Source organism: Vanessa atalanta, chromosome 27 (genome assembly GCF_905147765.1).
Source record: "Vanessa atalanta chromosome 27, ilVanAtal1.2, whole genome shotgun sequence".
Taxonomy (NCBI): domain Eukaryota; kingdom Metazoa; phylum Arthropoda; class Insecta; order Lepidoptera; family Nymphalidae; genus Vanessa; species Vanessa atalanta.
Window position 1 is genome coordinate 1,107,542 of NC_061897.1, and position 17,044 is coordinate 1,124,585.

General features: G+C 32.1%; 1 protein-coding gene across 3 annotated transcripts; it reads left to right on the forward strand.

Moving 5' to 3' along the window:
• The first annotated feature begins 187 nt into the window (after positions 1-187).
• On the forward strand, positions 188-12,521 carry LOC125074206. 3 transcript variants are annotated; one of them, XM_047685460.1, is made up of 8 exons: positions 188-273; positions 4,150-4,285; positions 5,608-5,750; positions 6,701-6,804; positions 7,272-7,423; positions 8,306-8,380; positions 9,911-10,026; positions 10,779-12,521. In XM_047685460.1, the coding sequence occupies exons 2-8, from the start codon at positions 4,156-4,158 to the stop codon at positions 11,835-11,837; spliced, it is 1,779 nt and encodes a 592-aa protein (XP_047541416.1). In that variant the 5' UTR covers positions 188-273; positions 4,150-4,155; the 3' UTR covers positions 11,838-12,521. The 3 variants fall into 3 exon arrangements, with proteins under 3 accessions (XP_047541416.1, XP_047541417.1, XP_047541415.1); XM_047685461.1 differs by lacking the exon at positions 188-273 and adding an exon at positions 622-640; XM_047685459.1 differs by lacking the exon at positions 188-273 and adding an exon at positions 800-848.
• Positions 12,522-17,044: the final 4,523 nt, after the last annotated feature.

Below are 17,044 nucleotides of genomic sequence, written 5' to 3' on the forward strand. Positions count from 1 at the left end.
TGTTATAAGAATAAAAAGATTATGAAATAAATAATAATCATTATAAATAAATTGCAATTCTTTGGAAATATAATAATTATTATACTAAAAAACAATACTTAAAACAATTGATTAAAAAACCGGTAGAATTCTAAAGATTAAATTATTTTGTCGATGGCAACAGTTTTGAATCACTAGCGTCGCCAATATGGAAATGAAATGCATGACAACCGCTACGTGAAACAACTAGGAAATAAATAAGTAACAAAAAGTGCTTTCATATATAACTTTCCGGTAAGTGAAAACAATTAATAATACATTCATTTTAGGACTTGTTTTTATTACTGCGTGCATGTTTTTAGAACGATGATGGCGCGGGTTAATCAATAAGAAAAACCTTTTTTCAAAATTCGTCATCATGTGTGAACCGGTAGACAGCGGCAATAAAAAAAATATTCAAATCTCGTAGACATGCCAGAATATATCGTGGAAACTATAAATTAAACATAAAGTATAATTCAAAACATTTTCATTTATTTCCATGACAACTATTTCGTATGTATCTCGCTAAGTTTGTTTTCCATCTTATGGAACATGAAAAAGTGTGACATGTCGCGTCATTCATACGGTTTATCATTGAGGGCTCATAATTAAACAACAAGTAAGTAAATATCCCGTTATTGACTCGTCACGCTGAATAAATAAGGCAAAGACAAGTCACTTGTAAAGCCTTAGAAGATGTGTTTACGACTCGTACGGAAACGTGGGCGATATTTATGTATGTATATTTCCGTGAAAAAAAAATCTCGAAGTTATTTATAAACCATTTACGAAAAGTGTTCACTTCATACAAGCTAAACAGTTATATTGTAAGTATTTTATTCATTGTTTCAACTTCAAAATTGTTGATATAAATATGACTTTGTATATATTTACTTTATGTATACATATTTATTTAAAATATGATGGTGAACATGCAAATATACCATCAAATGATAAGTGGTCCACGAGTCCTTAAAGTAATAATGTCCATCCGAGTTACCTTCTGAAGTCTTAACATTGTCTTTTATTGTGTCCCCTCAAGATTTAATGTTTAAATTTGAAGGTGGTCAAGTACTTACTTTGAGAAAGCCTGTCTATAGTAATTTGAAATCTAATTTGGCCAAATTACCCTTAAATATTTCATATTGCATTAATAATTTAAAAATAAATTCATTTCATTAATTTATCGATGAATACAAGTATTACATATATATAGGATAGGAGTAAATTGCGTTGAAGTCAATGTTGATTCTTGGTGGCTGGCTTGGTGGATACAAATTTCTAAATGACACGCTTCTTATTTTGGAGATTATGATGTTTTTGTAAAAACTTTTCAGCTTTTTAATCATTAGTAAAAGATATACACTAGATGAACTGTTTTAAAACTATTTCACCCTATCCGTCATTAAGAATTTGACATTCGGGAGAAAAAAGCAACTCCACTATTCAAAGTACAAAGTTTATTAGTAAATGAATGGACTAGTATTTCCGTTGAAATTAAAAATGCATTTTATTTTAACATAAGGCAATACTACATCTTGTCTCAAGTAATATAAGTAGTATTGTTTTTTTTTTTTTAAATTATCTCGGTCAAGGTATAAATATAACTGCTAAAATGTTATGTTGTGTTTGCATTTGTTTAATAATGTAAAATAAGTAGTTTTAACATGACACAATTCTGTGTATGGTTATTTTTGTCAGTAATTTGAGTGTGGAATGTAAAAGCAAACTGTCATTGGGTTATGTCAAATCATGTTTAGAATATATTGTTATTATTAATAGTTAATAGTAGATATGTATATTGTTAAGCACTGATAGGAAATGATCACCCCTGACCGTGATGTTGACACACAAAGATGTAAAAACTATTTTTATACTGCCCAATCTCATGATGGGTAAATCGAGGATGTCATGGAGCTCAATAATAGGAACCGAAATCTGATAATATAAACCGTAACGCAATAATAATTGTTTATAATATATTTAGTTTTTGCATAATCTTATACTTAAAGAGAATAACTAATTGATTTTTAAGTCTATTTGTTTGTTTTTTCTGTGATTTTACCGAATACCAAAGAGCCAAAATCATAAAGCCTATAAATAAATTGATTGATTGATTGATTGACCTTGTAATTTTCTCTTTAAAAATTTATAAATAATCTAATGTAATTGGGTAATTCGAATTAGTATCGTATCTAGATCTGAAATGACATATGTATATATAATCTGTTCCAATCGAGTGAAGATAAACCTTATAGTTACGTATTTTTTGGGATTTGCTAATAGTTCAGCAGTACTACTAAAACTCTAATTTAACTTCCAAAGTTCCGATAACAGATTCATCGACGTTCAAAATGGCATTTTTCGCAAATCCATAGTGAATGTAATCGATTATTCAAGCTCGATCAATGTTATCGCGCCAATTCGAAGTCAAATGTAAATTATTTGGCTTTTTTCCGATTGTACTTTAGTATTGACGCTTAGGAAGGGGGGGGGGGCGGTATGTGTTTCTAACCAGGGTGCACGAAGTCTATCGAACTTGTTCTAGATACTGACGAAAATTTTTATCCTCAACTCACAGATGAGCACAAAAACCGACTAAAAAAGATTCAAGAGTTAGGTCGTTAGATTTTAGACGAAAACCAAGTTTGATAATGCTTGGACAATTGTGAGTACTTAGTTTACAATCTTGCTTATCAGAATCGTTGGTAAAATTGTATTTCTGGGAAAGGAGATTGTTTTGTCACATCAATGAACACAGTTCTTGTATTCATGTCGTTTAATAGTAACTGATACTTGATAATTATACATACATATATATATATATATATATATATATATATATATATATATATATATATGTATATATATATATATATATATATGTATCAGTGAGTGGTATTTCGCCTATATATATATATATATATATATATATATATATATATATATATATATATATAGGCGAAATACCACTCACTGATTAATCACGAGATCTCAGAAACTATAACACCTACAAACTTAAAATTTGACGAACGTCCACCCCAAAGTGAGGGTTTGAAGTGTTTTATAATTTGCATGTTTAATATATAAATATACTCATCTGGTGGCTACCTTATATGGCAGCAGATGCCAAAGTTAGGTTCAAATACAGTTCAGGGCATTATAAGTCATTGGGTTTGTCAGTCAGTCATAAGTTTGGAAATTGGAGTAGTGTTTAAATCTTGGAAAGCAAGTAAAGCCAGTGGTCCAGCGTCTAAAATTTCGTTCTCAATTAACGTGCTATAGTATTATGTGAGTAAGGGAATAGAAAGTATACTTGTGTCTTTGTTGTGCTTACACCCATTAATAATTATTAATGTAATTGTTCACTATTCTCCGTTGAAAATGCCGCCGTATATTTAAATAATCATCAATCTATAGTAATATTATAAATGCGAAAGTAACCCTGTCTGTCTGTCCTGCTCTTTCACGGTCAAACCACTAAACCTAATTTGATCAAATTTGTTACTTTTTATACCTAATTCCTGACGATCAACACCCTAAAACAAGGTTGGCAGCAAGAATTAAACAAAGAGGAATTTGTGTATGTTAATCCACTATACGTTTAAATTATTTATCTCATCGTGATGAATCTTTGATGTTGTGTTCTGCGAAAAACGAAACACAATTACAAATTATCATTTTCTGTTTGTCTTTCAATGTGCACGTTTTATGTACCTATAACTAGACCCATCTAGAGATGTAGATAATACTTGTCGAATGTATTTTGCATAGCCCTTTTGGTACAGGCTGTATACAAACTTTTAAGAAAGAACCGTGAAATTCATAGACTCTGCAATCCAACAGTGTAGCTGATTCAGGTCCGTATAATATATTTATGCCTTCGACCGACGGAAGGGCGGACTGCAATTTCAAGGGTGACCAGCGAAATATGCGGGATATTATAGTGCATATGAGTGAACGCAACACAGGTGCACTCTGTATTCCCTCACTCTCGTAATCCGAAGACGGCAAACGACAGGACCTGAAAGATTTCAGGGGTTAGGAATAACGGCTTTACTGTTTGATACTTAAATAGAAGATAAGAATGACTTAAAACACAATATGAATTTGTTTTCTTAATTCCAGAACACAATGTCCTCTGGACGAGGTCGCGGTTACACGGGGCGGCATCATCTACCTCAGCGCGAAACACGTCCCGGCGAAGACTTGGACGAGATCAACGCAGCTAGGACCCTAGCGGAACTAAGTCCTAGATCCACAGGTAAGTGGACAAAGTAGGAAAAAAGATAAACAAACCTCAAAGTTACGTATTTCATGCGATTTGCTAATAACTCAGCTATAATGTGCACTATTAAGAGTTTATGATTATTATATCTTTATTTATAATACAACATTATTGCACTTAACCACTGATTTTCACTTTAATTTTTCTTCTAAAATTCCGACAAAAGTTTCGTCGACCTTCAAGATGCCATTTTCTCGCAAAACCATAGTGAATATCATTGATTAATCAAGCTCTCGACCAATGATATCGCTTCCAATTGCTGTCAAATGTTGTTTATTCGGCTTTTATCTTGTTATGGTGGGAATAGAATACAATTTATATGTTTGTAATGCTTTCGTGTCTTAACTACTCGACTAATCATGAACCTTTGATACGACAGAGATACAGAAAATAACATAGGAATTTTAACATATGCTACCACTCTGACATAGGATAGGAAAAGGCGATGTTTTTTTGCACATGCCAAAAATGATGAGTGTTGCTTATCTATATCTATACGTATAATAAAATTGGAATGTCTGCTTGCAATATTAAAATAACCCAATTTTACTAAATGCATATGTATGTATACATGGTACACATACCAAAATAACAATTTTTACAATTTTTGTCTGTCTGTCTGTGTTTGTTTCGGCTAATCTCTGAACGGCTGAACCGATTTCGACGGAACTTTCACTGGTAGATAGCGGATGTAATAAGGAGTAACTAAGGCTTTTATTTTAGAATTATATATAGAATATAAATAAAATCACGCTACAATATCCAAATAACTTAAATTCAAACAACGCGCACGAAGTCGCAGGCACAGCTAGTATAATTATATAAGTATATAGAGTACACAACAAAAACTGGCGCTTAAAGTATTTTGATTAGAGTGGATACATGCACGTCTCTAAACAATGGTTTTACTGAACTGACTTGACTTCTGAAATTTGATTATAGCAATTTATTGGAAAGATGAAATGACAATTATTTACTCCACTATGTAACATTTGTTTTATGTTTAAATTTAGTGGATTCAATATTGAATGTCCTTGATGTGGTCTCCTGTAATTGAAGGAGCGCATACATTTTAAAATATTATTCGACGATGTAACGTATTCGCAAGTGTGTATGCTTTGCTGGAGATCTCTAATAAATAAATTAAAAAGACACTTACGAATCCTCGACCGTCCTTTAGTGAATTTTAACAAGCGATCCAATATTATCAACTTCATATAAAGTTATATAAATTCCATACGATGAACGTTAGAAAAAAAGTATTAATTTGTCGTAAACAGTAAAACGCGTCATTCCAGACACAAAAGTGGAGATGAAAGGGGACGTGAGTGAAGATGAAGAGAAACCTGTACAGGATAAAACGGAGATGTACCGTCCGGAAGACGACGCGCTGTCGGAGCTGCTGTACGTGGATGAACAGTTCGCTCCCTTGTTGGTACTGGTGAGTACATTATGTTTTTTCATCTCCTCTTTTATAACTTTGAATGTATTTAGATGGCTCCCACTCCAAGAGGAGCGTAGAGCCTATTCGATGGAAACAGGAATAAAGATAAGCAAATATTAGATTTACGTATATCATGCGATTTGCTAATAATTCGGCTATATTGCGCACTACTAAGTGTCTCTGATTAATACATATTTATTTATAATATATTACACTTAACCACTTATTTCCAGTTTAATTTTACTTCCACAATTCTGATAACAGTTTCGTCGACGTTCAAAACCTATTTTTTTCGCAATTCCAAAGTGAATATCATGGATTAATCAAACTCTCGACCAATGATATTGCGACAATTTGCTGTCAAATATTGTTTATTTGGCTTTTTTCCTGCTATGATTAGTATAGAGTATACGTATTCCTGACTGTTGTATTCCCATGGGACGGCAGATCCAAAACCAGTATAAAAAACTTGGCACATGTTAGCGTCACCGGTTTTATACTCTGTTCGAAACATGATACTTTATAAAAACTGCAAACTCTGACATTAAAATTATGATTACAACTTGATAACATTATGTAAATTTAAGAAACTACGAATCATTCAATTACAATTTTGATATCCGGTTAAGAGGACCATGTGTATTTCATACACTTTACCTTATTTTAATATAATAAAATAAATAACAAAATATCAAAGCTCTGTTTGAGCACTTTTGAATCGTCATCAAAGCTTTTCATCTTCATCTATAAATATTATTCATAAATTTATTTAAATGCATTAATAGAGGTATCGAGCTTATTTTACTAACTCTGACATTTTGAAATGATTTAATTATAATTTTAATATTTTAAATTCCGTGTACCTCATTACAATATAATGTAATTTTGGAAATAAAGTCGTTTAGCGAGGTTTTTGAATTTGATTTTTTTTTTGTTTTTTTTTTCAGTTGGAACAGTTTTCTCCCGGTGAGGACGGTATACAGTTCAATAGGAAGTTACGACATTTTGAAACGACAGTCACAAACATGTGTCCCGATGAAACACGATTGCAGTAAGTTTTGATAGAGAATTTCTTGTATCCTTAGTGATAGGTCTTTGTTCAAGCCCTTCTGGATAAGGGTCACCTACTCATCAGATATTCTACCTCAAATAGCAATACAATTAGTGTTGTTGAAGGGCGAGTGAGCCAGTGTAACTAGAGGTACAGAGGACATAACATCTTATCTTCCACGAACAGTGGCGATATAAGGAATGATTAACTTTTTAATTTTACTGGTGGCTCATTCACCCGTCCAACCGTATCATATAAAAAGATTAACACATGAAGAGTCGAGCTCGAAAAAACACCGATAATTTTTCAAGTGTTCATCTCGTGCTCGGCGGTAAAGGGAAACGTGAGGAAACCTGCATTCGTCCAAAAAAATACATCGACCTTCTCGAGGTTTAAATAAGTCTTTTAATGTAATGAAACTCGGAGTGAGATCGGTAGCACGCGTGACCAGTGAGCTTGCCCCGCAGACAGGCGTTCGCGTCGTTCCGCGCGGCGGCGCTGCAGAGCTCGGTGACGTCACGCAAGCTGGCGGCCGTGGGCGCGTCCTTCACCCGCCAGCAGCGCCAGCAGCTGCTGCGCGCCGCGCTGCTCAACATCGTCATGCAGGGAACCTTCACTAGTGAGACCATTCTTTTTTTGATTTGATTTTTATTCTTTTTTCGAATATATTTACTTTGTTCTGGGATTTGATATTTTATTTCTTTTTTTTTTTTTTAATCAGATTATAATTTATTACTTATTTAACAAATTATCGAATCCAAGACCGAACATCTCTGTGACATAGTAGGACTTGGATTGTTTTATATTGAAGTTATACTTTGTTTGTTGCTACTTAACTTCCTAAGATAGGAATAATGAGGCTCAAGTGAATGTTAACTGTTACAATTGAAATAAAAAAACAGATTTCAAAACTGCGTCATTGTATATGTTGTAATGAGGAGTATGTACGTATGAATGTTTCATATTAAATTTGTTTATATGTTTGTAATTTACTCAATAATAGTGTGTGTATCATTTTTTGTATGTGTATCTAAAGCATATTTTATAAAAATATTATCTTTCTACATATAATATAAAAGAGCCGAGATGGCCCAGTGGTTAGAACGCGTGCATCTTAACCGATGATTTCGGGTTCAAACTTAGGCAGGCACCACTGAAATTTCATGTGCTTAATTTGTGTTTATAATTCATCTCGTGCTCGGCGGTGAAGGAAAACATCGTGAGGAAACCTGCATGTGTCTAATTTCAACGAAATTCAGCCACATGTGTATTCCGTCAACCCGCATTGGAGCAGCGTGGTGGAATATGCTCCAAACCTTCTCCTCAAAGGGAGAGGAGGCCTTTATCCCAGCAGTGGGACATTTACGGGCTGCTAATGCTAAAACATATAATATTACCTGTGACAAATTTCACACTCCTCCGTCCGCGTCATTTGCGTACAAAGCTAGAGAGATTACTCTTCACGTATCAGAAATTAATAACATTATTTGTGAAATTTCAGAGTTGGAAGTTCTCGAGCGATCAAATCCCATATATTTGATAAATGCAGCCAACTTGATGGGTGATTATTTCGCAGGTAAAATAATAATAATAATAATAAATAAATATTGGACAACATCACATACATTACTCTGATCCCAATGTAAGTAGCTAAAGCACTTGTGTTATGGAAATCAGAAGTAACGACGGTACCACAGACACCCAGACCCAAGACAACATAGAAAACTAATGAACTTTTTCTACATCGACTCGGCCGGGAATCGAACCCGGGACCTCAGAGTGGCGTACCCATGAAAACCGGTGTACACACTACTCGACCACGGAGGTCGTCAAAAAATGCAATTGATGTCGTTTATTTTGCTGTTATTATTATTATTGTTGTTCATGTAACTCCATAACTGTAGATAATAATCTACTATAACATATTTCAATTGAAAAAAAAGTAATGCTGTAGTTATTATTATCTTTTTTTATAGTATATAAAAAAAAATGTATGATATTAGTAAAAATAAATATATGAACAAAACAGCAAGTCTTTGAGCCTGAGCCGAGTATTGTACCTATCTGAAACTTATTCCAATTGAATAAGTAAAGATAAAAAAATCTTAGATTTACATATTTCATGCGATTGGCTAATAATTCTGTTATATTAGGCATTGCCGGTAGTTCCAGTTTAATATATCTTTATTTATTGTATAATACTATTCCACTTCTCTACTTATAATAATATAAATAATAAATATTGGACAACATCACATACATTACTCTGATCCCAATGTAAGTAGCTAAAGCACTTGTGTTATGGAAATCAGAAGTAACGACGGTACCACAGACACCCAGACCCAAGACAACATAGAAAACTAATGAACTTTTTCTACATCGACTCGGCCGGGAATCGAACCCGGGACCTCAGAGTGGCGTACCCTTGAAAACCGGTGTACACACTACTCGACCACGGAGGTCGTCATACTTACGACTTACATCCACTTTAATCTCATATATTAATAGCGTATTTTTGTCCCCGTGATTATGGGACGATAGCTGCACATGAAAATTCGTTTATGGTCTCATTTTCAAGAGCTCCAGGTGTGTGGAAATATAAAGAGGATTCTTGATTGCAATTTACTAAATTGTTCGAATTTTAAAAATAATTATTCTAGAGAGCGGAAAAAAAGTAACTGGCCGGGTTGAGTATAAGAAAAAAAAAAAGAAAAACGCAAACAAAATGTTTATCGACAGACTCCAATCCTAACTTAACTAATGTATTATTTGACGTTAAAAATTTCACTTAAAGTTAAATCATTTTGGCACCAAATGATTTGAAGTTAACAATGAAATAAAATCAAAACAAAACCTGTCGTAGGTTTTGAAATTCCTAAAAAATCGTTTGTAAACGCGAAGTTTAAGATATTAACTCTCAAGACTAGTCAAGCTCTCGACCAATGATATTGCTTCAATTCAATGTCAAATGTTATATATATTGCTTTTGTCGTCTTGTGATTGGAAATGACTAAAGATGGCACCTCTAAAAGAAAATATAAAATTGACCCTACTGAAATAGATATAACTTTAACTAATGTTATAAAATAATTTATTTTAATTCCAGAGGCTCGTCTTTGCAATGGAAACAAAGTTCACATTTTGGCAAATCCGCTCCTACAGTATATGAGAGCTCTACTGGCAAGTGACGACTTAAGAGCACACCGCAGTCTCGCTACACAGGTAAGCCAGTTATTTTATTTATATTGTAATCTTAGATCAATATAAAACATACTTAGATTTGAACACATGTGTTTGCATTTAAAGGCCAATCTATTGATAAATTTATATATTGCAGTAAAGTTTTGTATATATATATATATATATTGTATATATATATCGCAAAGTTATATATAGTGTTATATATATAGCCTATTCCAATGGAAGTAATATATCTTTATTTTTTATATGATATAATATTACACGTAACTACTTATTTCCACTTTACTTCTAAAATTCCGATAACAGTTTCGTCGACGTTCAAAGTGCCATTTTGTTTATTTCGCTTTTTCCTTGTGGTTGGAATAGAGTATTTATATGTATAACATCACTGCAATCCACGGGACCACAGCAGGTACGTTTACTATAGATGCAGGTATAACCTGCATGGAGGAGCTAGATAATATTACTAAACTTCATTAAAGAAAGTAATATTACATCTAAGGAAATCTTGTAAAATCTTTGTAATTATTTCGCAAAGCCGTAATGAATATTTTTTTAGATTATGCAATTTATTTAATCGATTAAAATTTAGTTGTGAAATAGGTTTTCATTGGAATTATTCCTTCCATAGTGAAAACTATGTTGATGTTATTTAGAGACATGAAATAAAATTCGAATGGTTCTTTATAACTGAATTAATTATATCATCCATTGATGTTTGTAAAAAAAAGATATAATCTTGTTATTATAACCTTTTTTTCTTTCGTTTCCAGCTCATGCAAAATGGTAGAGAACTGCTATCTGTCCTAGCCCAAGAATTAGACGAACTGTCAATTTCCATACGACTACGTCTGCTAACACCACCGCCAGTGAGCATAATATGGCTACTATTATCAGCAGATTTGTGCTTAAATAAGTTTCTGCCTTTACCAAACACACTCCAGCAGTTTTATGCAGCTCATTTAGATTTAACTACAGATGAGAGTTTTAGTGAAGTTACATATGGGTCTTGGAAAAAAAAAGATGACTATAGGTCAGATGCCAGCTCAGATACAGAGAAAGTAAGTCAGAATATGTCACAAATTAGCTTAAATCAAGACGAGGATACAAAACCAAAATTAAGACCTATTCTTGGAGCAGGTGCTGGGCTGTTAAGACAGGAACAGTTAACCCAGGATAATTTCGACACATGGACAACAAAAAGTAGCTTAACAAAAAGATACGACTTGAATTCCTGGAGACAGACTGATGAGGAACCCAAGAAGCCGGAAACGGAGCCTGTGTTTAACCCCACCGTTTTACCCCCTAATATACAAAATTATGTGCCCGACTATCCCCCACCTAATTACAATTATCAAGAGAACTACGCTAACTATTTACAACAAGGGGATGGTGCATACATACAGAATTTCCAATCAACGCCAAATTTTAATGCACCAGAATTTGTCCCGCAGTACTCTGCTGAAAGACCTAACCCAGCACCGGAAAGAGTTAATAATGAAGTACAGAAAACAAGTAACCGAAGACCGGTGGAAAACTGGCGCAGAGAAAAGAGTGATTTGAAAGAAGACTCGAATAAAAATAAAAAAAATTGGACAAGACAGCGTTCACAGGATAACCTAGATGATGAAAATGACAAAGATAATGAGAAATTCCGTTCCGTTTCACGGAGTTCACGAGAATCCCGACAGTCGAATCCTGGACGGGCAACTAGACGGAACAGCGGGGACACTGATTCTAAAACATCACCAAGGAGACATGTTACCGAAGTGCCAAGAAATCATAAGTACTGGGATCACGATGATCGCTGTGACAAAGACTACAATAGTTAGTGATAGTTTTGGAACGGTTAAAAGATGTCGTTACTTTGAAATTGTGCTTGTGATCTCACTTTGGTGTTATTTCGGACTGAAAGTTTAGTGTATGATAAAAAACTTTGAGTGGATTTATCGGATTCGGTGAGTGATATAAAAATTGTTTGTTAATTTTGTATATGAAATTTGGATGTAAAATTTTGTAATACGCATTTCAAAGATTTTAACTAATCTAGGAATACATTGATTAAGAAAATGGTCTAGAAATCGCTAGCTTAAAGCCGCCATGGCTTACATTCATATTTAAAAGTGCCGCCATTTTTATTACTAAAGAGGTAAATTCTACCTCAGACTTATATTACTATGCACAAAATGTAGTAATTTAAATTATTGATAAGGAAGCTAAGTAGGAATCATTAAATACATATTCTATAGCAAACGGTAAAGTAACTACACAAACATTTAACGTATTGATAATACACGAGTTATCTCGTAAATAAAATTCTTGTGCAAGAAATAGGAAAATCATTAGAAAACTAGACAATAGAGATAGTACGACTAGGCAGTCAAATCATGATTAATGGTCCTTAAATTAAAACCTCTGAAACTCGTAGAAATATATATAGTCTGCCAAATTTTTGACATTATACAGACATGTGAAGCAGATATTTTGGATATTAAATAAATAATTTCTGTATTTTATTCCATTTTTAAATATATTTTTTTTAGTCTATGTGCAAGTTGCATGTTATTCGATAAAATTTTATTTGTCATTTCAATAGTGCTTCAAAATATAGATCTAATGAGCTGGATTAAACTTATTATTTATTAGTTTTCTGGAATTATAATTACTAAACATCTGAACGGTGAATCTATAAATTTTTTCACCGTAAAATAGACAAGGAAAATGACAAGGTTACTTGGAAAATGAGAGAAATTGTAAAATACTTGATATTTCGAAATTGCCATCATAATAATATATAATAACCGAGTGCCTTGATAATGTTCTATATAATGTAATGGATTTTTCAATGCGTATAGATTTACGGCCAATATTATAGGTAACAAGACAAATATTCTCCAATAAGGTCTTATTTTGTGAACAATATTTATGTAACGTGTAATATTTATATCGCCAATATCTAGATGTGAAATAATCTAGTATCATTATGGATTTGTGATAAAGCTTTTTCAGTCATTCTGAATGTCAGCACAGCATCTGTGCTATAACGAAATCGTATAGAAGACTATTGGAGTAGGGCTAAAGCAATATATCAAATATTGTTCACAAAATGGCGCTTGTTATGGTGATGAAGTATGTGACCTAGTGACAATGTGACTGTTTCCATATTTTTAGAGCCTGTACTAATAACAGTCATAAATCTTTCAATGTATGTGAGAGGGGAGAATAATTCAATGTTTAAGATAATTATTATTAAATTGCATTTGTATCGTCGGTTAATATATTGAAATGTTTCTGCAAAGAGTATAAAAACTCTGGGCTTGAATTTGATAATTGTTAGCCAACTAACTAACTAATTGGACAAATAAATAATTGTTTTGAATATTTCGAAGCCATGTTGGTTGTGAAACATATGAAACTAACATTGGTTGAGTGTTATAGATTTAAAAAAACTGAGTAATTAATTAATGTGATGGTAATCCATGATAAGGATCGAGCTAAAGTTGTTTTATAAGAAATAAATTCGACATTTGACATTGAATTGGATTCAATTTAAGAAGATTCATTTTCATTTTATATATAATTTTAAATGTAAAAAAGCATGATTTACATTGCAAGTCCATTTCCCATTTACTTTCAATGTACTTCAAAAATTAGCTGCCCATGACTCTCTTGTAAAAGGGGGGGGGGGGCTTCAGGAACTCTGTCCCATAGTGATCAGCCGATTAGTTAAGATGTTAAAGCAAAACAAACAAAGTTTAAACAAATATTTATAATATTAGTTAGAATTTTCATCCAATTCTTTCACTTTTCAAATAAGTAGTGAATGAGGAAAAACTGTATTAGTCTCTTTTTAACGTGCGTTCAATTGGGTTGAATCGTTGGGAGACGACTCTTTAATCATCATCTTTAGTCGACTAGGTTAAAACAGAAATGCTAGCCTATCTAAAGTAAGATGAACATTCAAAGTCAACTTTCAACATTAGGGAGTTAGGTAGCTCACAGTTCATTTTTTGTCAATGACATATAATAGTTAACAGATATCAATAAGATTTTGATTTGAGTCCAATTTGTCGTTAACTTTTGAATTTGAATTATAAAACAGCCTTCTTGAGTTTGTTTTATACTTTTGCTCAAACGAAATGTTAGTTTACAATATAGTCTAGTATAAAAATCAGTTCAGTGTTTCTAATTAATTTAGTAAGGATATTGATGTAACAGTCACATCTCTGTCCTGGTGGAAATTTACTATACACCGATAAAATTAGTTTTGACCGAAGAAATAGTACAGGTTAGTTTTATATTGATATATTTGTAATCTAATGTTATGTAAGTGAATACCGAGGTTATTACATAACTTCCATCGTGTAATGTAAAAATGTACTGGAATAAAATTTACCTAACCTATGTACTGCGTCAAAATTAATAAAAAAAAAAAATGTTGCCATTTAAAATGATCATTGACCAGACAAGAGTTTTGACTGTAGTATATATGTTCGAAAATTCAATTCAATTTATGGTTTAGTATTTTTGCTCAATTACAAATAGTTTCAATGAAAAAATGACATTGATTTCAATACTTAGTAAGTGTGATTATAAGTTTCGACTTAAGCATATTTATTATAGAAAAATAAATTCAAGTGAGCACTAACATTCAACATTATAAATAGAATAGTTTTAAAAACATAACATTGATACTACTTTTGGGTTTGTTTTATATCTTAGAACTAATATTTGTATTGTCAATATTATCCCTGATACTAAAGACAATGCGTTTTGGTTGGGGTACTTATTAACTACAATATTGTATAAAAGTCCAGTGCGAAAGGCTTGTTATATTTCGAAGCTCTAGGGCATGAGTTGGCCTTTTTCATCAGGTTTAAGAAAAATGTATGCGATTATTCTGTTGTCAAAGCATTTATATTGGTTGTAATATAGTTATTATATCGTCAATGTAACGTGATAACCAATAATACTAAGGAATTCCAGTAACAGCCAAGGGAATGACACAACAATGATACCAAAATTTTTGTTAACAAAATAATTTTTTTTTTGTAATTGGCCGCGAATTGCGCGTATAACTTTTGAACACACGCGTCCAGTGCTGCCATATACAAATTATTAAACTTTTATTTAGTGGGTTTTTGTATATGTTAAGTGATTAAACACGAAGCTCGATCGCGTGTCCACTGTAAAAGCAATCGTGTGATATGTTTTAGTTGAAATTACACCAAACCTTCTCCTAAAAAAGAAGGGGGCACTTAGAACACCTGGGGGGCGGTCACAGGCTGTTACTTTTTTAACAAAAAGCTTTGAGATCCTAGTCCATTAAAAATTATCGGGAAAAAAAATTAAGTAATCATTTAATTTTAGTAACGGTGCTTTTAAATTCTTACGAAATATTAATCTTTATTTATTGCATTTTGTGTTTGCGAAAATTATTTTCATTTAGAACAAAAATAAATTGTTAAGAAAGGTTTATTTACATAAATAACCTTGTAGGTTAAACGAGTATAGATCATTACTAAATATGCTCTATTAAATAAAGTACAGAAAGTATGTAAAGACGGGCGGCAAAGATATATTAACTGCCTTGGGAATAATATCAAATCACATGTGGCAAATTATTCGCAACTATAATTATGTAGTGCCGAGCGTTTTTTTTTTTGGATATTCGCGTGTGTGGTCCTGGCATTATTGTACATCATAATATAATTAAATCTAAACTTTAGCATAGATTGATGAAATTGTATGAAAACCGCAGGCGGTTTGATAAAAGGATTTGTAATAGAATTATGTAAATCTAGATTGATCTCACAAAATTTAATCTTGGCTGGAATTTAATTAGATAAATTTAAGTTAAGGCATCAATTGTACCTCTCGGCATAACTAAAAGCCATTAAGCCATCCACTGTATTAAAGAAGCATTGTCAAAATGTATAACCCCATAATCATTCCCATAGCTGTAGCGATCAGTATAAGAGTAATTCTGAAACACAATTACCAAAAATTTTGATGTTCTATTCATCGATGAAGTGTTCAATCTAGATTTTCGTCAATAATATTAAATATTCCAAAGCTGTATGAAGCGCATCACGCATGATAATGTTAGTTTAGTTGATACCGTCAAATACAACAGTTTCATAATATATTATTTCTTGTAAAACAGTTTTATAGAAATTTGCAGTTATGATTATATGATTTTTAAAACATTCTGGTTTCAAAGTTTAAATGTACACTCTGACGGTTTAATTAATTAGAAAATGGTGCATTAAATAAATTTGTATATATAGAAACATGTATGGTTGAACTTAGTGAATATATTTAGTGTAAAATAAGATTTTTATACCCGTAAATCTATTTTAATATAATATGTTCAAATATAATGAATTAAAATTAAACTGCATCTTGTATAAGTTGTATGGATAATGGTTTTGTCTGTTTTAAATATTAGCTTGCTTTCTTATTTGTACATATTATATTAAAATAGATGACGGTATTAAATAATTTTGGTAAGTCATAATAATGGAAATTGTAATGAGGTATAATGAAATTGCAAAAATTGTTACATGTTGTGTGCAGAAGCCAATGCAATTAAATCCACGTGATATATTCTATTTCTCTGAAGTCATCAAAAATAACTATTTAAAATATAAGTTAACTTAAATAAGTACAATCAACTACCAAGTAAAGCTACTTGGTAGTTTATTTCGTAGCTACAGGCACAGGGGACATAACATCTTTGTTTCCAATTCTTTGAAAATTCTTTGTTGGACATTGCCAATGTAAGGAATGGTTAATATTTCTTACAGTGCTGATGTTTATAGATGACAGTGACCATTAGGTGGCCCATTTGAAATAAATATGTGGTACCATTAATAATAATCTAGATTACCTGCATTGGCTTCGGAGGGAGTTATTTCACTGAAGCATATAAGTCAATGTTTTTTTTAATTAGGTGTTTTCTTTTAGTGTATGTGTTGTCGTTTGGTTTTATCTATTACATACATACAATATAATGGCATAATTTTTATATACATAC